The sequence below is a fragment of the Pelobates fuscus genome, chromosome 13 (assembly GCF_036172605.1).
Source record: "Pelobates fuscus isolate aPelFus1 chromosome 13, aPelFus1.pri, whole genome shotgun sequence".
In the NCBI taxonomy this organism is placed as follows: Eukaryota; Metazoa; Chordata; class Amphibia; order Anura; family Pelobatidae; genus Pelobates; species Pelobates fuscus.
Window position 1 is genome coordinate 107971191 of NC_086329.1, and position 27136 is coordinate 107998326.

At 44.1% G+C, this 27136-nt stretch overlaps 1 protein-coding gene across 2 annotated transcripts in view; it reads right to left on the reverse strand.

Moving 5' to 3' along the window:
• MTMR11 (myotubularin related protein 11) overlaps positions 1 to 22703 on the reverse strand; it is a 43354-nt gene extending 20651 nt beyond the window's left edge. Inside the window, exons 1-6 of one of the 2 annotated variants that reach the window (XM_063440407.1) lie at positions 22263 to 22703; positions 14612 to 14681; positions 12238 to 12356; positions 4619 to 4691; positions 4163 to 4305; positions 985 to 1063 (exon numbers count right to left, since the gene is read on the reverse strand). In XM_063440407.1, the coding sequence (XP_063296477.1) occupies positions 985 to 1063; positions 4163 to 4305; positions 4619 to 4691; positions 12238 to 12356; positions 14612 to 14681; positions 22263 to 22316 (538 nt within the window). In that variant the 5' untranslated portion in view covers positions 22317 to 22703. Of the gene's footprint in view, positions 1 to 984; positions 1064 to 4162; positions 4306 to 4618; positions 4692 to 12219; positions 12357 to 14611; positions 14682 to 22262 lie in introns of both variants that reach the window. The other variant, XM_063440406.1, reaches the window with a different exon arrangement.
• Between the last annotated feature and the right edge of the window lie 4433 nt (positions 22704 to 27136).

The window sequence follows — 27136 nt, forward strand, 5'->3', positions numbered from 1 at the left end:
CTGGCACGTTTGCAGCTTGTACGATTGGTGCTAAAAATGTCCTTATTTAATGTTTTAGATTAGGTTAAAAACAAAAGAAAGTCAAGACTGGATACACTCACTTCTTTAAAAAGAAAAAAAGTAAAATAAATATTTAAAGCAGAACTAATTAAGAAGAGCGTGATAGTAATATTAACACACGCGGTATAGTGGAATACTGGCAGAGTTATATAGTGTGACACTATGGCTCAAAAGAAGTGGGTTAAAACGCGTGGACATTAAATGGCTCAGTGTTTGGGTTACATTGCAGTGAGATCGGTTTGAAAAATGGTTTCATAAAATATAATCTATCTCGGAGTTCCCTGCCATCCTGTATTTCACATCATGGACCTAGAAGCCACTTAAAAACCGATGAACACAAGATGTCGGCCATGCCAGCAGTAAGAACAACGTGTGACAGCTCGCTTTATGTTAAGGGACACTATATTCAGAGAAACTGCTATGTTCACATTGCAGGGTTAATCCAACCTCTAGCGGCTGTCTTCCGGGCAGCCGCTAGAGGTGCTTCTGCGACACTGGATGCGAAAATCGCATCCAGCGTGCAGAACGTCCATAGGAAAGCATTGAGAACTGCTGTCCTATGGACTGTTTGAATGCGCACGCGGCTCCATTCGGGAGCTGACGTCGGCGGGGGAGGAGAGGTCACCAGCGCCGAGCCCGGCGCTGAATAAAGGTAAGGGGCTGAAGGGGTTTTAACCCCTTCAGTGCCAACGGAGGGGGACCCTGAGGGTGGGGGGACCCTTAGGATTGTATAGTGTCAGGAAACGGGTTTGTATAGTGATCCTTTATCGGACTGTATGAATTATCTGTATTCAACAATAAATCCATCCCCACACTGGACGTGCTCGGCTTTATGTTATCTGACTGTATGAATTATCCATATCCAATAAGAAAATCTATCTCCACATAGGACGTGCTCCATATTTGATCTGCAAAGCTCCTCACCCAAACTCTGTAACACGGTGTTCCCAAACTGCTTCTCCAGACCGCTCCGCTGCTGGCTCCGGATCATGGCTTGTGTGATCTAAACAGGAAAGATGAAATTCCATGAGTTATTTAGAGCTATGGCAAGGTATTAAAGCCCAATATCATCATGCTCAGAAGGAGGACAGGATGACCTTACCCCACCAGGCATCAAGGTTTCAACATGGAGAACTAGCCACTAAGTTATATGGAAATGTCTAACAGGTGCCACAGAGAAAGTCCAACACTCCCACTCACTCTCAAACTTCAAGATCATCTTCAAACAAGACAGAGCTAATGCAACTAGAATCCATCGATACATCTATCCATCCCCACTACCTCCCTCCAGATTGTAACCCGGTCTGTCAATCTGCGTCGATTGTTCTGTAATCACTGGAGACACAGAACGTTCACTAGGACAGCAAGCGTTCATACAGCTCGTTGGTTCAATAAGGAGCACTGGGATCTTTACAGACCAGAAACAAAAGTTCCCATTTTATTAAAATGTTGTGTATTTTATAGATATTTTGTTTGTTTGTTTTTTTATACGGTCTTAAATAGGATTACCTGAGATACAGCTGTAGCTATATGCTTAGTGCTTTTGTGGTTAATGTGAGCGTATAACAGGATGTCACAATTCAATCGGCAGGGTATATATTTAACATGTGGTTTGTATGACAGATGGGTTTTATCGTCTGTGACATTTATTGAACTATAGAAATTCCGTTTCTATCTATGGGGTCGCGCAAGACTTCTCCATAGCTAGCCCTTCTCACTGCAACCTCCAGAGTGCTCACTCACACTCATCTTCAAGTGATCCTTCAAATGAACCCAGTCATTAAAACATCACTAATTTGCTACAAAAACAATCCATAGATTAAAGAGATTAAAATAAACAAGACGACAAAATAATAAATACAATCCAAGGCTGATTGGTCGGTTACAGTTTTATTACCGCAACATACATCAAAACCAATCTCCAACTAGTAAACTGGTCAAAAAAGGCGTTACCCCAAAACACCTATTCGCACACCAATCTTATAACCAGTATGTCGTGTTCAGACGGTGTCTTCCTTGTCACTAACCAGAGATTTTGTTTCAATATATGGCACCGCGATGGAACTACAATGTGTATTTTAATCCCTTTAAATGAATAAAATGTGTGTATTGGTGATCTTTTAATAACTGTGCTCTTTGGTGAATTTAGAGGTTAATTTTACTGATCTGCACCCTCTGCTATTCACAATAGTATTATACGTGGTCAGGTTATTGCGTGTGTCCTTATAGTTATATATATTAACGAATCTGCCAGTTAGAGAGATGATACCATTTCTCTAACTGGCATACTGTCTCCTCCATACTGTCTCCTCCACACGGTATGTGACCAGCCCCAGACTCCGACCGGTGTGGCACAAATAACTGGGGTGAGACTCGGGGATTGATTTTGGGCTGTTCCAGGCTGGTGACACTATCTTGCCCTTTTCCCCAATAGACCTTTATGGGTGTGAATTACACAGGGTCCGTGCCCTGAGACCCTGTCACAGATATCACAACATTTATAGCAATTCTATAAAATTCTCCCTGAATCCACAGATTGTCCACAGTTATCGTAGAGTTGCCTCCACTTTGTACCCCAGGAAAGCTACAGAGTGCTGGGGTGGGGGGAGAGGGGCTTTAATAATATTTTTGTTTTATAAAATTATTTATAATGTGAATGTAAAATACAAAGCCAATGGCATCATACTCCTAAAGAGGACAACAGTATACACCCATAAAAACTATTAGTAGGATTGAAAGGTTAGGTATTTATGCCATTCTGGTTTGGTAGGCGAGAAACTCTACATTTTTAGTATTAAGAGAATAAAAAGACGACAAAGCCAACTAAACCCAAAAGCGGACGCTGTGCCAATCAGCAGGTCTCCAAACACAAATGTACATATGTTTCTCAAGCCGTTTTGTGAATTGGGAGCCCTCTGCAGTGGTTATAGTGCCAGGAGTGCCCTGGTGCCTTCTCATTGTAAGGTGTGTCCTTACCTATGGTCCGACAGGCGCTGCTTCCCGCCTCCACCACGGCTCATGCAGTGCAGGGCTAAGCTCATTGGCTGACAGAGATCAGCTGACACTTTCAGCCAATAAACTGATCACACACTGCAGAGCTCTGGAGAGCTAACGGAGACTCTGGAACTGGCGCTTCCTTCTCTTACTGAGCGGTAGTAGAGGCAGGGAGCAGCGCCCAGCAGACGCCAAGTACGAAGTTGTAGTCTAAAACGTTGTGACTCCTTACAGTAGGGGACTCCTGGCAGCACAACAGCCTAATCGACTCCACTTACATCGCCAGCAGATCAAGGTTAACACACAGTTCTGATTCCATTACAGAAAAGTCTAACTTTACATTTAATTAATTATATCATCAGATATTATCACATAAACAATACAATCACTTTGCTCCAGATTTTTATTTTAACATGGGAAGGAAATCTTAATGTACCTTATTAAAAAAAAAAACTCAGCATTAAAAATATATTACAAACACCCACATGAAAACTGTATTTACTGGGAGGTTATGTTAAACACTAACAAATCAAACGCCTCCACCTCTTTACTTTATCTAAACAGTAACCGGTGAGATGTACAGAGATGGCAACAGAATTTAAATGATGTTTTCCAGCACTGTATCATACACAGAACTGTACAAAAGACAAGGGATCACCCATACAGACTTAAACAAAGGAGATTTTACCTATGGCAAAGGAAATGGTTCTTTACAGTATTAACAATGAAAATGTAAAATTCTCTGCATGTGTTCTCTAATAACGTACAGATAAACAAGTTGTTTTTTTTCTCTTCAACCTATATGTCCATGTGACTAAGTCAAAATTGCAGAGTTAAAATTAATTGTTGGAGATTTGATTTAATTTTTTTTGTACCTAAATTTTGCAAGTCAGTTAAAAAAAAACAAAAAAACATAAATGATCACACAGCACAGGATTCAATATTCATTGGGAGTGTGAGGTTTGACATGAGGTTCCCCTATGTATCATCTTACACATTATTCTTTCTGGTATTCAGATCACACAGGGATTCTATTCCAGGGGAAGTTACCAACACAGCGCTTTCTGGGCTAGCTTACTGGATGATTAAAGGAATAACGAGATCCCACCTTGAATGCCTGAGGCTGTAAGCCGTTATCGCTGAAATGAAGGTGCAGAACACGGAACCCTTTAGAATAGATCAGAAGCTCTTCCGGGATAAACTTCAGGTTGGACTGAGCAGTCAGGACTTTCGCTTTGGTCTGACTCGCCACTGAAATCCAAAACCACGACAGTCAGTCATCAGCAAACAGGACCCAAAAAACACCTCAACAGCCTAATAATGCATAGAAAACACTCACACCGCAGATAAATCTGGACAGGATTGGGGAGGCTGTGGTTGTAGTTGGACCAGATGGTGATGGGCGTTCTGTAGCCCCTGTGACCGAGCATGTTATTGTACATAGAAACATTTTGTGTTCTAGATTTGCTATTTTTAAATGACTTTCTGTTTATGCGCTGTCCTTTCCCACGGGCATTACTTTTAGTTTCTGTCTTCTTACAAGAAAAAAGCTTTGAGCACTCACCTGCCAAAATCCTTTCAACGCAGGGCAGGGCAATGTCGTTTTCATTGTCAAATAACAGGTCTCTGGTCGGATCCTGTAATGGAGCAACAGATTTCATGAATTCTTTAGGGGGGGGAGGAATGAGGAACACGCAAAGTGGAATTAGATCGAACGTTAATGGTTTGTTTTACATTTCACGCTATTAGAACAGAGAAGGTGAAAACAGATCCCGCGCCAGACTTCGCACACGGGTTCCCCAGTTTATAGAGGAAAGATTCCCAGGCCATTTAGGGGGACCATCGTGCATACCCCCTTTGTTTTTACCTCTAATCTGCAGGTTTGTTGGGATAATAAAAAGCACAGTTTGGAAATCTCTCAGATTTTTCGAGGGAGACGAACCCTTTTTATTCTAATACTACTTTTATAACAAAAATGTTAAACCGGCTTGTTTTTAGATTGAACCCAATGGCTTAACTCCCTGTGTTATAGTGACAAAAGGGTAAAGGTTAGTTGGGTTCTGCCAACCCAACGTTCTCTATTTCTGTGCAAAACAGTAACCTCCCACGTCTGATGGGATGAGTTCTTTATAACCAGGGGATGCCATCTGACACGGCCCCAATGTTCCCACTTAACAAATAGGTCATTAGTTACAAAAGTGAAATGAGCGGTTTTATTGGTAAATGTTCTCTTTGCACTCATATCCTGTTTAAAGAAAAAAGGTCCCCTGGGCCAGCATTAACAGCAAACCTAATAATATAAAAAGAAAACTGCCTGTCGTGTTACACAGGGTACACACACACACACACACCATACACAGGGTACACACACACACTATACACAGGGTACACACACACACTATACACAGGGTACACACACACACACACACTATAGGGTACACACACACACACACTATAGGGTACACACACACACACACACACACTATAGGGTACACACACACACTATACACAGGGTACGCACACTATACACAGGGTACGCACACTATACACAGGGTACGCACACTATACACAGGGTACGCACACTATACACAGGGTACGCACACTATACACAGGGTACGCACACTATACACAGGGTACGCACACTATACACAGGGTACGCACACTATACACAGGGTACGCACACTATACACAGGGTACGCACACTATACACAGGGTACATACACTATACACAGGGTACACACACTACACCGGGTACACACACTATACACCGGGTACACACACTATACACCGGGTACACACACTATACACCGGGTACACACACTATACACCGGGTACACACACTATACACCGGGTACACACACTATACACAGGGTACACACACTATACACAGGGTACACACACTATACACAGATACTATGCTAAGATGTATTTAAACTAGATGGGGGGGGCAAAAGGGTGATAAAACATCAATCCAATTGTCCCCCAAAACAAGGACAGAAGGTGCCTGTAGCAAGTGTGTTAAAAAATGATAAGCTTAGAGTCATGTCTACAAATGCTCGCAGTTTAGGGAATAAGATCCATGAACTTGTGGCAATAATGGCAACTGATAGTGTAGATTTAGTCGCTGTTGCTGAGACATGGTATAATGAAAAAAATGACTGGGACATAGCAAAACCAGGGTACTCTTTATATAGAAAAGACAGGGAAGGCAAGAAAGGGGGAGGGGTGGCCCTGTATGTGAAGGATAGCATAAAATCTAGCCTAATAAAGGTTAGTGAGACGAACATAGAGTCCATTTGGGTTACGTTAGAATTTGGCAATCACACAGTAGTTCGTGTAGGTGTGATTTATAGGCCCCCAGGACAAATTGAAGAGTTAGATAATCTACTAGTTGAAGAAATAGCTAAAATGACAATGAAGGGGGAAGTTATCACCATGGGTGACTTTAATCTTCCTGATGTGAATTGGAAAACAAAAATAGCTACTTGTGCCAGAAGCACACCTATTCTAAACTCCCTACTGGGATTGTCTCTAAAACAAGTCGTTGAGGAGCCAACTCGTAAAGAGGCCATACTAGATTTAGTGTTAACAAATGGAGATTTGGTATCAGATATTACTTTCTTTGAAAGTTTAGGATCCAGTGATCATCAGTCAGTGTGGTTTAATATAAGAACAGTGACTGAGTCACACCACACAAAAACAAAAGTTTTAGACTTTAGAAAAACAGACTTTTCTAAAATTAGAATATGTGTAAAGGAGTCATTATCAGACTGGAGCAACTTAAATGGAGTCCAAAATAAATGGGATTATTTAAAAGCTGCACTACTGAAGGCAACAGAAAATTGCATTAGGCTTGTCAGTAAAAGCAAAAAATTCAAGAAACCACTGTGGTACTCCGCAGATGTGGCCAAAATAGTAAAAAACAAAAAGTTAGCATTTAGTAATTATAAAAAAACCCAGAGTGAGGAAGACAGAATGACCTATAAGATTAGGCAGAAAGAGGCTAAGCAAGTTATAAGAGCTTCCAAATCACACACAGAAGAGAAAATAGCACAGTCAGTAAAAAAGGGGGACAAAACTTTTTTTAGATACATAAATCAGAAAAGAAAAGTAAAACAAGGATTAGTTAGATTAAAAACAAAAGAAGGAAGGTATGTAGATGAGGATAAAGGTCTAGCTGACTGCCTCAATGAATATTTTTGTTCGGTATTTACAGCTGAAAATGAAGGAAAGGGAACTCTGTTAAAAAAAAGGATAAATGAGTCATTTATTACATGTGAGTTTACAGAGGAAGAGGTTCTATTTCAACTGTCAAAAGTAAAGACAAATAAGTCAATGGGACCTGATGGAATACACCCAAAGCTATTAAAAGAGCTCAGTGGTGTACTAGCAAAACCATTAACAGATTTATTTAACAAATCATTGATAACAGGAGTAGTCCCAGAAGATTGGAAGTTAGCGAATGTTGTGCCCATTCACAAGAAAGGTAATAAGGAGGAGTCGGGCAACTATAGGCCAGTAAGCCTTACTTCAGTAGTGGGGAAAGTGATGGAAACCATGTTAAAGGATAGGATTGTTGAACATCTAAAAACACATGGATTTCAAGATCAGAGACAACATGGGTTTACTTCAGGGAGATCATGCCAAACTAATCTTATTGATTTTTTTGATTGGGTAACTAAAATGATAGATCAGGGTGGTGCAGTAGACATTGCTTACCTAGATTTCAGTAAGGCTTTTGACACTGTTGCACATAGAAGGCTTATCAATAAACTGCAATCTTTGAGTTTGGATTCCAATATTGTTGAATGGGTAAGGCAGTGGCTGAGTGACAGGCAACAGAGGGTTGTAGTCAATGGAGTATATTCGAAGCTTGGGCTTGTCACCAGTGGGGTACCTCAGGGATCTGTACTTGGACCCATTCTCTTTAATATTTTTATTAGTGATATTGCAGAAGGTCTTGATGGTAAGGTGTGTCTTTTTGCGGATGATACTAAGATATGTAACAGGGTTGATGTTCCAGGAGGGATAAGCCAAATGGCAAATGATTTAGGTAAACTAGAAAAATGGTCAGAGTTGTGGCAACTGACATTTAATGTGGATAAGTGCAAGATAATGCATCTTGGACGTAAAAACCCAAGGGCAGAGTACAGAATATTTGATAGAGTCCTAACCTCAACATCTGAGGAAAGGGATTTAGGGGTGATTATTTCTGAGGACTTAAAGGTAGGCAGACAATGTAATAGAGCAGCAGGAAATGCTAGCAGAATGCTTGGTTGTATAGGGAGAGGTATTAGCAGTAGAAAGAGGGAAGTGCTCATGCCATTGTACAGAACACTGGTGAGACCTCACTTGGAGTACTGTACACAGTACTGGAGACCATATCTTCAGAAGGATATTGATACCTTAGAGAGAGTTCAAAGAAGGGCTACTAAACTGGTTCATGCATAGGCGTGCGCACGGGGTGTGCCGGGTGTGCCTGGGCACACCCTAATCCCCGCGGCACGCACTATGGATTGAGTCCTGCAGGAACAGCGTTCCTGCACTTTTCTTTTAGCAGGAACGCTGTTCCTGCAGGCACTCAGCGCCCCAAATGCCCCCTTCCTCCCCGTGTTCCCCCGTCATCCCCCCTCTCTCCATATCAGCCGCGGCGAGGGAGCTGTGTGCTCTCTGCTCCCTCTCGCCGCGCAGGCTGTCTACAGATGCCGGGAGCCGGAATATGACGTCATATTCCGGCTCCCAGCTACAGCAGACAGCCCGCACGGCGAGAGGGAGCAGAGAGCACACAGCTCCCTCGCCGCGGCTGATATGGAGAGAGGCACCCTCCCCACTGCACCCCAGGGACAAGTCCACACCAGCTCTCCAGGTAAGGAGGCTGGTGGACATTTCTTTTATTAAAAAAATAATAATTTGTGAGTGTGTGTGTGTGTGTATGTGAATGTGTGTGTATGTGAGTGTGTTTGTGTGTCTGTATGTGTGTCTGTGAATGTGTGTGTATGTGTCAGTGTATGTGTGTCTGAATGTATGAGTGTGCGTCTGTGAATGTGTCTGTGAGTGTGCGTGTGCGTGTACGCATGTATGTATATATGTATGTGTATATATATATATGTGTGTGTGTATATATATAAAAGTGTATATTATTTTTTTTGGGGGGGTGGGAATCTTGGGAGAGTTCCCACACATTATTCCACAGCACTTGTACCCTTCCGATCTCCCCTGTCGGCTCACACAGAGCTGGCGCTATCTGAGTGCCGGCTCTGCTCTAAGCCTCCATGGGCCGGCAGGAGATCAAAGATCTACCTCACCGGCCCACAGCAGCATGGAGGGAGGCAGGAGAGGACCCAGGGAGCTCTAGACAGCAGCTCCGCTAGGTTCCTCTCGCGATATCTGAGCGTTGCCGCAGCAACGCTCAGATCTTGCGAGAGTTAACTCTAGCCCCGCAGGCTAGAGTTCACTCTCCACTGGACCACCAGGGATGGCACATGGCAGCAAGGATCCCCCCTCCCTACATAAGGTCAGAAGGGAGGGGGGATATTTACTAATCTGCCCCCACCTCCACAATCCCTCCAAACATACAGCGCACACACACACACATACAGCACCTACACACATACAGCACCCTCACACATACAGTACACATACAGCACCCTCACACACACAGTACACTAACCGCACCCTCACAAACACACACAGCACCTTTACAAACACACAACACCCTTACACACAGCACACTAACAGCACCCTCACAAACACACACACAAACCGCACCCTCACAAATACACGACACTCACACACACACACACACACACACACACAAACACCCTCACCCACACATCACATTAACAGCACCCTCACACACACATCACACTAACAGCACTTGCACACACACACACACACACACACACACAGCAGTGTGTGTGTATATATATATATATACACACACACACACACACACACACATATACATGCGGCGTGTGTTTGTGCTTTAGGGTGCACACCCTAATGCAATAGGCTGCGCACGCCTATGGGTTCATGGATTGCAGGATAAAACTTACCAGGAAAGGTTAAAGGATCTTAACATGTATAGCTTGGAGGAAAGACGAGACAGGGGGGATATGATAGAAACATTTAAATACATAAAGGGAATCAACACAGTAAAGGAGGAGACTATATTTAAAAGAAGAAAAACTACCACAACCAGAGGACATAGTCTTAAATTAGAGGGACAAAGGTTTAAAAATAATATCAGGAAGTATTACTTTACTGAGAGGGTAGTGGGTGCATGGAATAGCCTTCCAGCTGAAGTGGTAGAGGTTAACACAGTAAAGGAGTTTAAGCATGCATGGGATAGGCATAAGGCTATCCTAACTATAAGATAAGGCCAGGGACTAATGAAAGTATTTAGAAAACTGGGCAGACTAGATGGGCCGAATGGTTCTTATCTGCCGTCACATTCTATGTTTCTATGTTTACACACACTATATACAGGGTACACACACTATACACAGGGTACACACACTATACACAGGGTACACGCACTATACACAGGGTACACGCACTATACACAGGGTACACGCACTATACACAGGGTACACGCACTATACACAGGGTACACACACTATACACAGGGTACACACACTATACACAGGGTACACACACTATACACAGGGTACACACACTATACACAGGGTACACACACTATACACAGGGTACACACACTATACACAGGGTACACACACTATACACAGGGTACACACACTATATACAGGGTACACACACTATATACAGGGTACACACACTATACACAGGGTACACACACTATACACAGGGTACACACACACTATACACAGGGTACACACACACTATACACAGGGTACACACACACTATACACAGGGTACACACACACTATACACAGGGTACACACACTATACACAGGGTACACACACTATACATAGGGTACACACACTATACATAGGGTACACACACTATACATAGGGTACACACACTATACATAGGGTACATACACTATACACAGGGTACACATACACTATACACAGGGTACACACACACTATACACAGGGTACACACACACTATACACAGGGTACACACACTATACACAGGGTACACACACTATACATAGGGTACACACACTATACATAGGGTACATACACTATACACAGGGTACATACACTATACATAGGGTACACACACTATACACAGGGTACATACACTATACACAGGGTACACACACTATACACAGGGTACATACACTATACACAGGGTACATACACTATACACAGGGTACATACACTATACACAGGGTACACACACTATACACAGGGTACATACACTATACATAGGGTACATACACTATATACAGGGTACATACACTATATACAGGGTACATACACTATATACAGGGTACATACACTATATACAGGGTGGTCCAAAATTCAAAGTAGCATTTGACAGATAGATAACTTGTAAATGATTAAATAATGTTGTTGCTGGCACACATTATAGCAGAGTCTTGAGACTTTATCACGGGTAATTTCATGAAGGAATAACAAGTAAAATTAGTGGAATTTTTGTTTTAAAACAGAGACAATTGTTCGAGTGGATAATTTCAAGAAATTGCCAGATTAATTGTCCGCCACGTTCGCCGACCTTTCAGCTCCCGATTTCTTTGTGTAGGAAAACCCGAAGGATCGGCGTACGTGAACAAGCCGCGTACACTTCAGCAGCTCGAGGAGAACTAGAGTGGCAAACGGAGCTCATTTAAAAGAGCCCCCACACCTAGTGAAACAAACCTCCATACGTTAAGCATTCATTGGATGTAATATCAGAAATTGGTTCAATAATAAAAAACAGTTATTGACTTCTCAAACCCGACTATGAATTTTGGCACACCCTGTATTTACCAGTTAAAGCTCTAATTGTATTTAAACCGCTCACAGCGCAAATCAAGCGACTGATGTGTGTTCAAATCACTGCACTGGGAAGATACTCCAAATTGGAACGAGAGTCCCACCATCTTGATTCACACAGCAATGTCTCTGCGCACGTGTCCCCCATTCGATGGCGCCACATAATAACAGGTGCAGATGTGAATAAATGTTAGAATTTAGGCAGAATTCTAATCTAAAAAATAAAGTAGTCTCACTTGGACGGAGAGGCGGACCTCGGGGCGGAAGGCAATCCTGTGGCTCGTACAATACAGCGTGCCAGATATGTCTGTGTGGCCATCTTGGAAATGGATCTGCTTTTTCACTTTTATCGCTTCCTCGTATATGTTTTCACCTGAAGAACAAAAATGGCAAAAAAAATAAAATCATTAATACATAAAGGTTTAATAACGAAAACATAAAATCTTGAATATATATTTCTGTACTAGGCTAGCCGAGCATCCTTAGAAATGGATTGGAAACACCCAGGAAGCCAAGTCAGCATTGCTATCAAAGTATACATCCCTGTGTGAAACTGCTGACAGTGCGCAATCCATAGAGACTTAAAGGGACACTGCAGGCACGATCAACATTCCATCTCATTGAAGTGGTTATGGTGCCTGGAGTCCTCCATTCATTTTAAACAATGTAATCTAATTAAAGTAGTTATGGTGCCTGGAGTCCTCCATTCAGTTTAAACCATTTAATCTAATTAAAGTGGTTATGGTGCCTGGAGTCCTCCATTCAGTGTTAAACCATTTAATCTGGTTATAGTGCCTGGAGTCCCCTGGCACCGTCCAGCGTGAAACCATTTTTGAGCAATTTAACACTTAATGAGGGTTTCTGAATTACCTCACTGGAGGCGTGGCAAAAGCAGCCATTACACACTTGCTTCTAGCCATACCGATGCATACCAGCAATGTGTGCTGTGATAAGATGAAAGCAGTCACCTGACACTGCCAGCCAATAACAGCTGCCCATTACTGCTCAGGCTAATTATTAGTTCAAGCAGCACAGAGAGTCTTTTAGCATTAAAACATAAAAAATAGTTTAAGACTGAATAGAAGGATAGAGCCAGAGGACTCCAGACACTATAACCACTGCAACAAGATGAAGCAGTTATGGTGCCGCCAATGTCCCTTTTAAGATTTATTGGCCACTTTCTTAACGTCCAAAACTTGGGACAAAACAAGCACTTCTGTCTGAGAGCAGGCAATAGGGTATCGTTTGGCCAGACTTTGGGCACTGCGTTACTTTACGTGGGTGAAGTCAGAGGGTGGCGTCGCTGGACTGGCACGTTGAATATTGAAAGAATAAAAGAAACTTGATTTGGGGAAAAAAACAAACCCAACAGAAATGTTGCAATATCTCCCGTCTCTTTATTAATGAAATCATCCATTACAGCAGCCATGTGTGTACACGTGTTCCTATTACATACATAGAGCATGCATAGGTCAGAGTTATAAAAACACATTTATTACACACAGAATGACCAATACAGAGTTAGAAAAACTGAACTGGAACAATAGCAACCTGTGACATTGAGAGGGGGGGGGGGGGAGTGTGTGTGTGTATGTAGAGGGATAGAGGTGTGTGTGTGTGTGTGTATGTATGTAGAGGGATAGAGGTGTGTGTGTATGTATGTAGAGGGATAGAGGTGTGTGTGTGTGTGTGTGTATGTATGTAGAGGGATAGAGGTGTGTGTGTGTGTGTGTGTATGTATGTAGAGGGATAGAGGTGTGTGTGTGTGTGTGTGTATGTATGTAGAGGGATAGAGGTGTGTGTGTGTGTGTGTGTGTGTGTATGTAGAGGGATAGAGGTGTGTGTGTGTGTGTATGTATGTAGAGGGATAGAGGTGTGTGTGTGTGTGTGTGTATGTATGTAGAGGGATAGAGGTGTGTGTGTGTGTGTGTATGTATGTAGAGGGATAGAGGTGTGTGTGTGTGTATGTATGTAGAGGGATAGAGGTGTGTGTGTGTGTATGTATGTAGAGGGATAGAGGTGTGTGTGTGTGTGTGTGTATGTATGTAGAGGGATAGAGGTGTGTGTGTGTGTGTGTGTATGTATGTAGAGGGATAGAGGTGTGTGTGTGTGTGTGTGTGTATGTATGTAGAGGGATAGAGGTGTGTGTGTGTGTGTGTGTGTATGTATGTAGAGGGATAGAGTGTGTGTGTGTGTGTGTGTGTGTGTGTGTGTGTGTGTGTGTAGAGGGGTAGAGGTGTGTGTGTGATATTTCCCCGTTAGTAAGAGCTGATAAGGGCAAGAAGAAATGTGGAATAAAGACTATTTATCATCATGCTGGTAAAAACAAACCCTGGCCGATCACGGTGATAATGACAGAAGGTATTGATTTGTGGGTTTGCAAACCTTGTTTCTGACATCTATTGGGACCTTCACCAGAACCGAATGTAACTCCCTGACAGTTACAGTAAATGGCAATAAAATGACATGCTAATCAGACCACCAGCAGAGTGAGATTTATCAAATCGGAGAGAAATATATCCAGTAACTGCACATTCTGTAAGCAGAACCCTATAAACCCCCATTATCTAGCTCTGCGGGGGGTTACCTGTAAGGGAGTGAGACAGGATCCATATTGCTCGTACTCACCTGGGAAGCATTTTAGGGTCATGCCTTGGTTTGCACGCCTGTTTATCTTCGGAGACTTTGAACTCCTGATCTGCAGAATAAAGCATAGCAGTTCTGAGTTACTAGGTTATTGTACGCATTATATACAAAAAACACAGCCTTTCACGTGCCTGGCTCCAGGTATATTTATATCTTGTATTGTATGAGGGCTGAGTCATAACTTACCAGTTATATCACTCACGGCTTCAGAGACCAGCGGCAAAAGGAAAGTATATCATAACAAGGTCATGTACTGTGTGTGTGTGTGTGTGTACACGGCTCACAACTCCCACCAAGCATATCCAGACATCACGTCATGTTTCTCATCAAAGGGAAGGGAGAATGTTAAATGTCATGGCCGATGACATACCCGTCGGCCGCCCCCCTTTACAGAACCCAGAGATATTACCATACACGGCACAGCCATGGGTTTAAGCAGAATTCACAAAAAATGATATATACACATGTATCACATAGCTCCACATCAATACAACTCACAGTAATGTGTGGTGTGTATGAGAGTATCACAGAGCTCCACTGCAATAAAACTGTAATGAGTTAAGTATCACAGAGCTCCACATCAATACAACTCACAGTAATGTGTGCAGTGTTTATGAGGGTATCACAGAGCTCCACAGAAATAAAACACAGTAATATTCAGTATGAGATCACAGAGCTCACTGTAAAAACTCACAGCAAGGTATGATTATCACATTGTTAAAATAGAAACATTAAAAAACAAGTCACAAACCATGAATTTGCTGAATGTGCCGCCGGCTGTAACAAAGTGTCTGTGTGACGGTCTGGGTGTGTGAGGTACGTGTTAATGGAACGGATGGTGACACACCATGTATTTTACCAACTGGATTTATTTGGGTTTGTGAATTAGGAGCTGGCGTAGGCGAGGCCGAGCTCCAAAAATAGAAATAGTTAAATATATTTTTAATTGGAAACTCAGAGATACGTGTGGGATCACAAACAGTAAGATATTTGTACAATGCCCTGAGAGAGGCGCTATATCACAAACACCCACACAGGGCTCTTCACCAACATGTCAATTACTGGGAATTCTCAGTGAAGCTCAGGACAAATAGCAGAAAAGGAAAAATTCTCCAAGTCAGCTATGCTGCCAGTTTGAATACTTTGGCCTTAAACGTAAAACGCGCCGAAAGCATTGCCGACAGAGAATATCTTCTGGCGTGACTTTTTTGATCATAATTTTGAATTCACTTTGAATTCTCACTTCAGTAACGGCACAGAATTCACAAGCGAAATGCAAATATTACTTCAAAAACATCAGACTGGGAAAACTGCAGAGTTTGAGAATAATTTGTCAAATCCGCTACTTTGGCTGAGAATCCATCCCCAGCCCTGCACCATTTCTGCTTTTGTGAGTAAACCCACGTGATGTTTTGGCTGACTTAGCTTAATGAGAGTTGTGTATTAACAGATTTAACTGTTGCCCAGCCCTGGGTTTTGTCCATCGATTTCCTTAAAGGACCACTATAGGCACCCAGACCACTTCAGCTCAATTAAGTGTTCTGGGCGCCAGGTCCCCCAGGTTTTAACCCTGCAGCTGTAAACATAGCAGTTTCAGAGAGGGAGAGGGAGCCCGGCGCTGAATAAAGGTAAGTGGCTGAAGAAGTTTTAACCCCTCCAGCTCAGCGGGAGGGGGGCCCTGAGGGTGGGGAGGACCTAATGACCCTATGGTGTCAGGAAAACTAGTTTGTTTTCCTGGCACCATAGTGGTTCTTTAATAAAATAAGGGAAGGGAGATTTTCCTTTAATTCATTCTGTTATCTGAGGGCATCAAATCGAGTGCCATTAAAGTGTAAACTGATATCGTGGCCTTCAGTAATTATGGCCCAGAGTTAATGTTTGATTTGCCCCAAATACCAGGAAGAATCTTTGGCCTCTATACTCTGGTTGGATTTACTCAGCAGCTTTACGTGGAAAGGAATGTGCCAGAGCAGTGAATTTAAAATAACTACCAGTTTAATAATTAATTATAACTTGCATATGAAACGTGTAAAAAAAAAAAAAAAAAGGAAATGACAAGAAATCGTGTTGTCCCTTTTACATCACCAAAAGGTAGGACTTACACTGAAAGACATTTTGTCAAACGCCCCTCAATGGTTCGCAGTTAAGGCGAATGAAAAGAAATGTTTGCCTGGTTTTACGAAGAAAGGCCGAACAGAGCTTGTATACAAATTCCTTCCAAAAGTACGAGGGATGAGTCACTAAAACCTTTTCATTATTGACACAGAAGTGTTTTTCTGTTCCTGAATCGGACCTTCCCTTGTGTGATGTGAAACCTCAGTTTGTGTATACTGTCAGTGTCGGTTTTCGTGGTAACTAAAGCTCAAACGATGACATTTAATACAGACTGTAACTCGCCCCTGTGTCTGATCTTCAGCGTTAACGCATTCAGTGCTCACAGGCAAATAACACACTGCCTACCACTACTGCACAGAGTTAAATCAGGTTAAAAGCAGCCACGTAGAGTTTCATTGTTTCCAATAAAATACTTTATCAAAGGTCATTTTGTTGTCTGTCTGTGGTTTTTGGGTCTTTTTGCAGTAATGTACTGTATGTGATCCTTATCTCTCTTTCCGAAGGCCACGTCCATCTTGTCACTCATTAAAGGATGTTGTTGGTGGCATCGTCTCGTGCAACGCACAATCCAAAGTAAAGAGACATGTTGGTACATACTGTCCGACATCTCATTGGACATTCCGTAGTGACCAGGTTGAGAATATTTACCTCCTGGCACGTGAGACTGCCACATATTGCGGAAGGAAAATGGCGCTGTGGAGAACGAGGATTGCGCCGCTTATGTTTGGTTTTTCTTTTCTTTAGGTTTCTGCCTTTTTCTTAAGTCTCTTCTGGGTATTTTATCTAAAAATGTTATTAAAACACACACACGCTCGGACGATAGACAAGTGTCAATCCACGATGATATTATGTATAACGGAACGGTGCGTGCTCGGTCTGTATGATCCTGGAAGCAGGTTGGGCTGTGTCCATTGTATGGGACACGCCTGATTCCCGGGTTTTAAGGCACTTGAGAAAATGCTGGGTTTAATATCTCACTGAAGTTTTTCCAGAGCTTACTACCCCTGTCGTGGCAATAGGTAATCCCACGTTCAAGAATGTCAGATTCCATCTACCTGCAGCGTTATCTTCCTGATCTCAATGACAGATTCCGGCATCACTCAGAGCAGGGGAACACCATACACACAGGACGCCATGATGGGATCTGCAATCAGGAGCATTTCATTCTGCTCCATGGAAACACGTACACAGCTAGTCATAACGCATCCCATTAACGGTCTGTGAATGGACCAAAACCACTACAACATGCATTACACCCACTTCCACACAGACATAATAAAACAACATTATTTAGGATGAAAACAAACTCTGAAACTAAAACCAGGGAGAGAAGTTAATTATGGAGCACTGTCATTCAGCAGTTGAGGTTTATGGTCCCCAAAGATAACACAGGATGAGTGGAAGTGCACAATAAATGTATGTTAGCTGTAATGTCACCTCCTTAAATTTACACACAGCATGGTTCACTCTCTGGTATTTGCTATGTACACCAATCGAGTCGCATATCATTATTCCTGGAAGCAGAGACGGTAACTTGATTGACTGCTCTCAGGGGCTGGGTTACAGCTGTGTGATTTTTACAAGTTGTTGTAGTTCTCAGTGACTGACAGACAGCCGGTACAGGTTGCTCTGTGCACCATCGCCTTTACAATGTAGTTGTTATGGTGCTTAGACTGGCCATTTCAAAGCATTTCAAAGCTAGATAGTCTACTTGGTTGAAAACAATGGGTTTGACAGTACAATGTCTTTAAACTCAGCATGGACCTCAAATCAGTCCTAGGCCTTCATGTAGAACCCCTACAGATACAGGAGGCTAATCAGGAAAATGAGTCAGTGACCAACACATCTACTCAGCTGAGTGTAATGGTCAGATCACATTCATCTTAAATAGTTTACTCACGGATTTCAGGATACAGGGAATCCTTGGCATCAACCTCATGACCATGGTACCGATGATCAGGTGGAACGGGCAAATCCAGAGAAGGATAGCGATGCCACGGGGCCCAAGGCAGGTTAATGGTTAGGGCCTCCTTCACTCTTCATATAGGGACGGTAAAAGGCTCCAATCTCATGGTTTCAGGTCTCCTGACTAACCCCTGGGCCACTTAGGGTCACTTTATGGTTGATCCCGCTCTGGGTTAGTCCATAGAGAGATTTCAGTTCACTATGAACCTTTCTTATACATCAAACCGATCTCTGTACTCATATAGAGATAAATCCCTAGAACGACTTACCTGCTATGTCTGGTCTTCACGTCCACGGTCACATCGAGGAATTTATCTACTCCAAACATTGTGACAAGAAGTGACGTTGAGCCTTCCTGCATTAAACATTAGGACTGGTAACTCCATAGAGACGTCATGTTGCGTAAATAAGGCCCGTTTCATGGCAAACGTGCCCTGAAACTGAACAGTGGCTTAAATGTTCGCCGGCAGGATCTCACGGCACAGTCTACGCAGCCACATGGGTCGGATTTCTTAACAACAGTGAATCAATGATAAAGGAACTTTCTACTACAATTTATTTCATATAACATTGCCCTCCATTTTAGAAATAATATATTCACACAACAAACACGCGATACAAAACACACTTTGCAGACGTCAGAATTAAGGCTGACGCCACCATTTTTACTGTCTAAACAAGTGATATCTTGTCTCGTGGCAGACAGTTTGCTGGGTTTAGATGTAAATTAAAATAATCCTACTCTGGGTGTTTATAGTCTGCGTGTGCAGACAATGGAAATCCAATAATTATCTGTGAGTGACCTCCTGTAATTCGGGAACGTCCTCCTATGGGTGTAAAAACATGCTGCAGAGTTACTGCACAGTCAGCTGACACTTAAGGGAACACTGCAGGCACCATAACAACTTTGTCAGAATGATGACAATAAATGTTTCTGTGCGTTTCTCAAGTCATTTGATAAATAGAGAACTACTGCTTAGCTAAGAGTGTCAGCTGATGCTCTCAGACACCTGGTGCCCCCCCCCGTCCAAGGCAATGCAACACTAGTCATTTCAATACGCTTCAGTCTCTACAGCTATGAACTATAAATGCCATCAGTTAGCCATAGCGCACAGCTGCCATTCGGAGGGCGATGCTGGGACAATGGGGAGTCCCCATGTGGGTGTGTCAGTGACGCAATGCGTTCATACATTAAAGCAGACTGTCATCCCAGTGCAAACTGCAGCAGGCGTACAGACAGCACTGGTATGCAGCCAAACAGGCCAGGCCATAAGGCACCTTCACTGTAGCTTTTAGGAGACAGACCTGCGATGTGATAGAAATCAAACAACCGGACTATCCAACCAAACCGGGACCAGTGACAGACACACCATTTTGTTATGACAGATACAATCCAATAACCGGACTATCCAAGCAAACCAGTACCAGTGACAGACGCACCATTTTGTTATGACAGACACAATAAAATAAGCCCATGCCAACTGTCTATTCCATAACAAACGGCACAGGGGTTATATTTAGATTGTAAGCTCTTTGAGCGGGGACCTCCACACCTCTTGTTCTTGGAAATCAAACATGTCTTGCTGAATTCCACTTGTACAGCGCTGCGGAATATGTTGGAACTTTATAAATAATAATAATAATAATAATAATAATAATCTACTTCTATCACAGGAGCCATTCCGGGCCGTACTGAACTCTATATTCCTCTGTACTTCACCCCGATATGCAGGGCACGCTAAATAAAATACAGTTCTGGGGCAAGGTTTTAAAAACACAGCAGTCGCCATGGAAACCAGTGTAATGTTCCTAGTGATTACTCCGACTCTGTATACAGAACTTGGACAGCCTCGCCTGGTACTATACACAGAAAAACGCTTTCTAGGCTCTAGGCTTTCCATTTTTCTGTTATTGTTGCAGATTGAGGAAATGAAAGTCTTTATTCGCATCTTCTTTTTATCGTTCAAACCACAAGCGAGCATGTCCAGCCTCCATTAACCATTCCAGACGGCATGGATAGGGTTGGACGATGGCCTGGGGGGATTCCCTTTACAGCAAAGCATTTGTTAATGAGGAGAGGGACTGCAGCCAGGATTACAGCAATCACCCATCATTTTACATCTGACAAGACGCCTGTCCATCCCAGATTAGTCAGGGCTGTCCCAATGTATTATCCCCTTAATATTCCGCCATGATTCCATGTTATTCCAGAAGTTGTGTCCTTAAGGGGTTTAATGCAGATCTGTCATCTGCGGGATTCAGAGAAACGTCCATTTTATTACTGGGATTTATGCATTATTTCTACTACTGGGATTTAGTTTGTAAGCCGGCGAAAGGATCAGGGGCCGTGTAACCCTTCCCACTTACGCCAGTCAGCAGTAATTGATGTCTGACATCACAGCCATAACATCATGCAATGCACAATGCCATTTTATGTAGATACAGAGTGCATGCGCAGGACCATTCCCAGTGACGTCATCCTTCTCGGAGGATCTCCCATGGAAAGCCATTTTGTATTATTGAGCCAAAGTACGAACACAGCTGCGGTGACGCAAAACCTGGCAAGCTCAACTGCAATTAAAGTGAAAATATGGCGAGCTGGGACAGTATGAAGATATAAAATACACAGACAGCAGGTCTGGTTTGTTACCTATACGAAGTTTGGGGGATGTTTACTAAATCGAGAACTCACAAGGGAACTGCACATTTTAAGCCAAACACAGCCAGGCTGGAAATACGGTTATTGGAGAATTTTGGCGGCTTCACTACCTTTGGCATAAAACGTACAATTACTGGTTTAGTAAATGAGCCCCAATCTGGGAATTATTGTATTGATTTGTTGTAGATCAAGGATTCTCCAGCCCCAGGACATGACACCTCTCAGTCACAGCTGGTTATCCTTCAAACTATAGAGCGGCTTTATTTTAGTTAAAATATGTTATTTTGGACATTTGTTTAATTATTGTTTATATCACTTGTTAAAAATTGGTAAACACGTCACTACAAAAACAAACTTCCAAATATATATGTAATCACCCCCTCCCCTCCTCCCCCTGGGTGTCAATTCCTTGAGGAATGTTTATACCCTGGGGTAGGTGTTTCCCATTCTCACAATTGGATACATTGTGTTGGAGGGTTAATACAAGTCCCATTATTGTCACAGTATAATGACAGTATCACATTGTATGTCACTAGCTTGGTATCCTGCCAGAACAACATGCTTTCCCCAACCTTGATCACAGATCAGGGCTCTAATGCTGGACTGCAACCCCCACAAACCTCAGCCAGACCTGGACTTCCCAAACTCTAACAGAAGTAAACATTCTCCATGACACTGGACAGAGGCAGGCAATGGGTTAACTAGCTATATGTTGTATTAACACTCTAGGACAGGGAGAGTATCCTTGTCAACTACAATTCCCATGATGCCCAGCCTGCCTTGAGATCATAGAGCCCAGACATTGGGGCTATAGAAAGGGGCTCCATCCCATGTCGGTGACATCATGCTCCCCTTTAAATCCAGCCCCCCAGCACACCAGGCAGACCCTCTTACCGTGGTTGTGGGGTCCTGTTTCAGAGTAAAGGATGTGGTGGGTCTTGGGATCATTTTTAAAGAATAAATGTCCCCAAATCAGGAAAAATAAGAAACCAAAACAGAAAATAAGGTAAACAGAGAGAGAGAGTCAGGTCCTGGGAGCCTCTTCCATGGCTGAGAATAAAGAGGACTTTGTTCCTGAAATGGTGCAGTGGAGGGGGGGGGGACACCAGCAGATCTTCCAGGGGTCCTTTATCCAGGAGGGGGGTCCTTTATCCTGGAGGGGGGCTGGGGCACTGAGAATGCTGTGATCCCCCTTTGCTGCTGGCCAGTCACCCCTCCTCCTCCCCTAGAGTGTGGGGGAGTTCTGAGCTCTCAGCCTCCTGCTACACTGTGTCATTGCCATAGTGAGAGACACACTAACACATGCTGCTCTCAGCCTTAAAGAGACAGTCTGCCACCCAGCCTGGAGAGACAGTCTGACATCCAGCTTGGAGAGAGAGAGAGACAGCAACACATGCTGCTCTCAGCTTTAAAGAGACAGCCTGCCACCCAGCCTGGAGAGACACACTAACACATGCCGCTCTCAGCCTTAAAGAGACAGCCTGCCACCCAGCCTGGAGAGACACACTAACACATGCCGCTCTCAGCCTTAAAGAGACAGCCTGCCACCCAGCCTGGAGAGACACACTAACACATGCCGCTCTCAGCCTTAAAGAGACAGCCTGCCACCCAGCCTGGGGAGAGACATACAGTAACACATGCTGCTCTCAGCCTTAAAGAGACAGTCTGACACCCAGCTTGGGGTGAGATTAACTGTCTCAGTCCAGGGGGAGAGTAATTATCACACATTACTGTCTGAATAAGCCCAGCCTTTACCTAGATATCCATTCAAACACTACATGACAGGTGCATTGTCTCCATATGGGCAGGAGGAGCTGTCTGCTACCTATACCAACCCACCCCTAATAAAACACAGGTATGGGTCAACATGTCCACAGCTTTAATTTTATTATTATCATAATAATAACAACATATGAATAACGTTTTAAAGTCATTGCCCACCCCCAAATCCTCAGCCATCCAACATTATCACTTCCCCACATATCAAATCACAAGGCAATGACCCATAATATATAATATAACATGGTATAACACGTAAATATAACAAACAAGATCCAACATTTTCCACACGATACTGGCAGGGGTATACCTTGATACCCCTACACCACCCGGGTACTGGGCTACCAACAAGCTCCAAACCCAACATCTTACCAACAGGTAACCAACTACTCTTATCTTCCCTAAGGAGGCCCTTTAACCTTTCTTATACCAGCCGGCCACAAGCTTAGACCTTGAACTCTTAAGCCATCTGAGCTCTGCCACCCCGAAGAAACAAAGCCTTGGCCAGCCCTTCCTGCAGCCCCAAATTAAACAAATCGCACCCCACATCTGAGAGATGCACCCCATCCTGTCTGAAATAGCCAGACAGCATGTCCTCCAGTTCTCTGTGCCTGACTACCACCCGCCAAGCTTCCGTATAAAACTAGCCATCAACCACAGCTGCCAAATCCCCTGCATGCCGCCAATGGAGCCGCGGAACTCTCTCTGACCGCACCAACTGAACCCCAGGGACACAGGTCCTAATTCTATTTACTTTGAAAAAAGTATGGAACTGCACTCACTCCCATCAGTCAGAGCGAGGGTGCTTTCTGTGACCGGAACCAAACACCAGATTCCCAGGATCAATGAAATTAAATAAAGGAGTTCCAGGCACTCCTTGGTTCAATACATGCACTTTATTGGAACCATAGCAACGTTTCGACCTTGAGGTCTTTGTCAAGCTTGAGTGCTTGGACGCCCTTTATTTTATTTCACTAATTCTATTTACATCCTGCTTCATTCTCTTAACTAGCAGCCGTTAAGCCAAAGGTCGTGGGCTTGGAGATCCGAACAAAATGATGCGGAGACCGCATCCCCGCTGTCGCTCGTGAAAGACTGCGACTGAAAATCTGCCCCATCGGGATCACCCGACACAAAGTTAAGTTTCTCTATCTGCGACTGCAGTTGCTTCACTGTGACTGTAACGGATCGCCTGGCACCCCGACTGGGTACCTCCGTTGAAGGATGCTCCTTGCGTTTCCTGAGGACTCCAAGCACTCTGGCAGACACCACAATCACCGAACCGGAGAAACATATAAATTCTCTCAAGCATATGAATGCTGTATACAGCCGAATAGGAAAAAACATGCGAATAGGTTTACACTCCTAGCAGTCAAACTGGAACAGCATACAATAAATCCTCCCCCAATAATGAGACGACACTTCACTTTGAGGGTTAAGCAGGAACTGGCTGTACTGGCACATACAGTCTCTTTTATTCCCAATCCACAAACATAGTACAGCCCACAGGGTTTTACAGAACAACCAATCAATCCGTACAATACACACAGACACTCCCACACAAAATCCTCCCCTCTGTGTAATCTCATTATCACAGGCAGAGGAATACAGTTTTTACACAATATTTATAACTTTGAAAGTATGCATCACATTCACATAAAACATACATTTTCCAAATCAGCATACTCCAAATACAAACATATGTAAAAATCATCCAAATTGGTCCATTGGTTCAAAGGATAGATCAAAGTCCTTTGTGACCACATGAAGCATGGCTTTTCTGCCCAAAACCAGTTCCACGGAGTCTTCTATCCTGGAGATAATTGAGAAGTAATCCAATTATCTCCAAGGACAGAGGCAAAACTCCATTAAGCACATGGCAGTAAAAAGACAGTAAAATACAATAAAATACACAAGGTTACATTTATTACATAAAATACAGACATTCTACCTATCCCCAGATAGCTTAGATCTGAGCGCACATTATTACCGGATGGCGCTCAGATCACATACATACAGTTCAATCGCCATGGAGCCAAAGTCTTTCATACAGTCTTTCTGTATACGGCTGGGCTCCATGGCATAGCTATCTGGGGTAGCATGGCTTTAACAGTCCGCAGAAAGGCACAAACCAGCCTTTCTGCAGGGAAAAAGAGCAGGGGCCATAGTCTAAAGGCAAGAGGCGGGCAAGCAGCCCCTTCCAAGGACACGTGGCGAGGTCGGTTTCGCCACAGTGACTTTCCGAGACCGACAGACTCCCACCAGTCCCAGGAGTTTTTCCTGGGGAAAACGACATTCCCCCCACAGTGAATCGATTTCCAGCCCTAGGAAACAGACACTCCAGCGGGCCTTCAGCCTTGCCTGACGCAGAGATATCCAAGTAGTGCACCACTGATGAATACCCCGATTCTTTCCGAACCACCCATTCCAGGAAGGTGCTGATCTTCTCGAAATACAAGCAAGAGATGGAACAGCCCATCGGGAGGCAAAGATCCACGAAGAACTGGCCCTCGAAGAAACACCCCAGCAGGTGATGGCACTCTGGGTGCACGGGTAACAGCCAGAATGCCGCCTCGATGTCCACCTTGGCCACCAGCGTCCCCCGTCCGGACTTCTTAACCAACTCGACTGCTTGGTTGAATGATGCATACGAGACCGAGCACATTTCCCTGGCAATGTCATCATTCACAGAAGCCCCTTTTGGGTGCGAAAGATGATGGATGAGACGGTACTTCCCCACTTCCTTCTTAGGAACCACTCCTAATGGAGACAAGCGCAGGCCGGGCAGCAGGGGGGGGGGCCACAAATGGCCCTGCCATCCGACCCAACTGAACCTCCTTGAAAAGCTTTTCCTGAAACACCCCCAGAAATCTCCCCCCCCCCCCCCCCCCGACTAAGTTACGAATGGTTGAAGTAAACTCCCTGTCCCGAAAAGGTATAACAAAACAATTCCGCATCGCTCAAATTACCATAGAGGCTTAGCCACAGCAGCATTGCATCTACTTTCACCGGCGTTAGACCCCGAAGCAACAGGTGCCGTCCCGGGTGCAGAGGCTCCGCCTGCAGCACTGCTCCTCCCTTTTTTTTAAACATTGGTGCAGGCCGTGGGAGCCACTACATCCGGAACATTCATGCTTGTACTTTCAGGTAGCGCCCCACTTGCACTGCTCCTCGTTAAAGAGCCAGCAAAACCCCTTTCTATGAGAGGCCGACGCGGGGGCCTAACCCCCCACACCGGCCGCATGCTGAAAGGGAGACACCCTCTGAGCCATCATCCGCTTCATCCACAGAGTGAGATCCATTTGATCCCACCGCATCCCTGGATTAGCTGCCAACCGCTGGTGGAACTGCTAGTCGTACTTCCACCACGCCATCCCCCCATATGTCCAGTAGGCCCCACAAATCCCATCCAGATGGCAGAACAAGGAGGATCAGGTGCCCGGAGACTTATCCCCAATCACACTCGCCAGTATACAAAACGCCCGCAGCCAGTTCCCGAACGACTTAGGGCTTACGATACCTCTTCCGTTTCTCCTCTTCCTCCTTTTTTTCCTCCTTTTTGGCATCCTTCTCATCCTCCAAAGGGAGGAGCGCAAAAAACCTCCACAAACTCACCCTTCCAGATCCTGTCCTTCGTGTCCTGTTTGAGGTGCACGACCAGGGGGTCCGCGAATGAAACGTATGCATTCTGGTGCGCCACATCCGGCACGCACCACGCCAACTCCGCCCTCTCACTCGCCGAATCTGCCGTCGCTGCCATGGAAGACAATCCCTCCACTGCGGCACCCTGTGGTGCTAGCTCCACCACCGCGGGTCCCCCGCCTCCAGAGCCCAAATCTGCCCCGCGTCTGACCTATGTGTACCCCCCTTCCCCCATGCCTCAATTAGGTGTTGTATGGATTATAACAAAGCAAGTGAAGATGCAGTAGAGTCTGACTCACCAACCAAGCTCACCGCAGGCAACGGCCTCGGGGCTGCTCCTTGAGGTC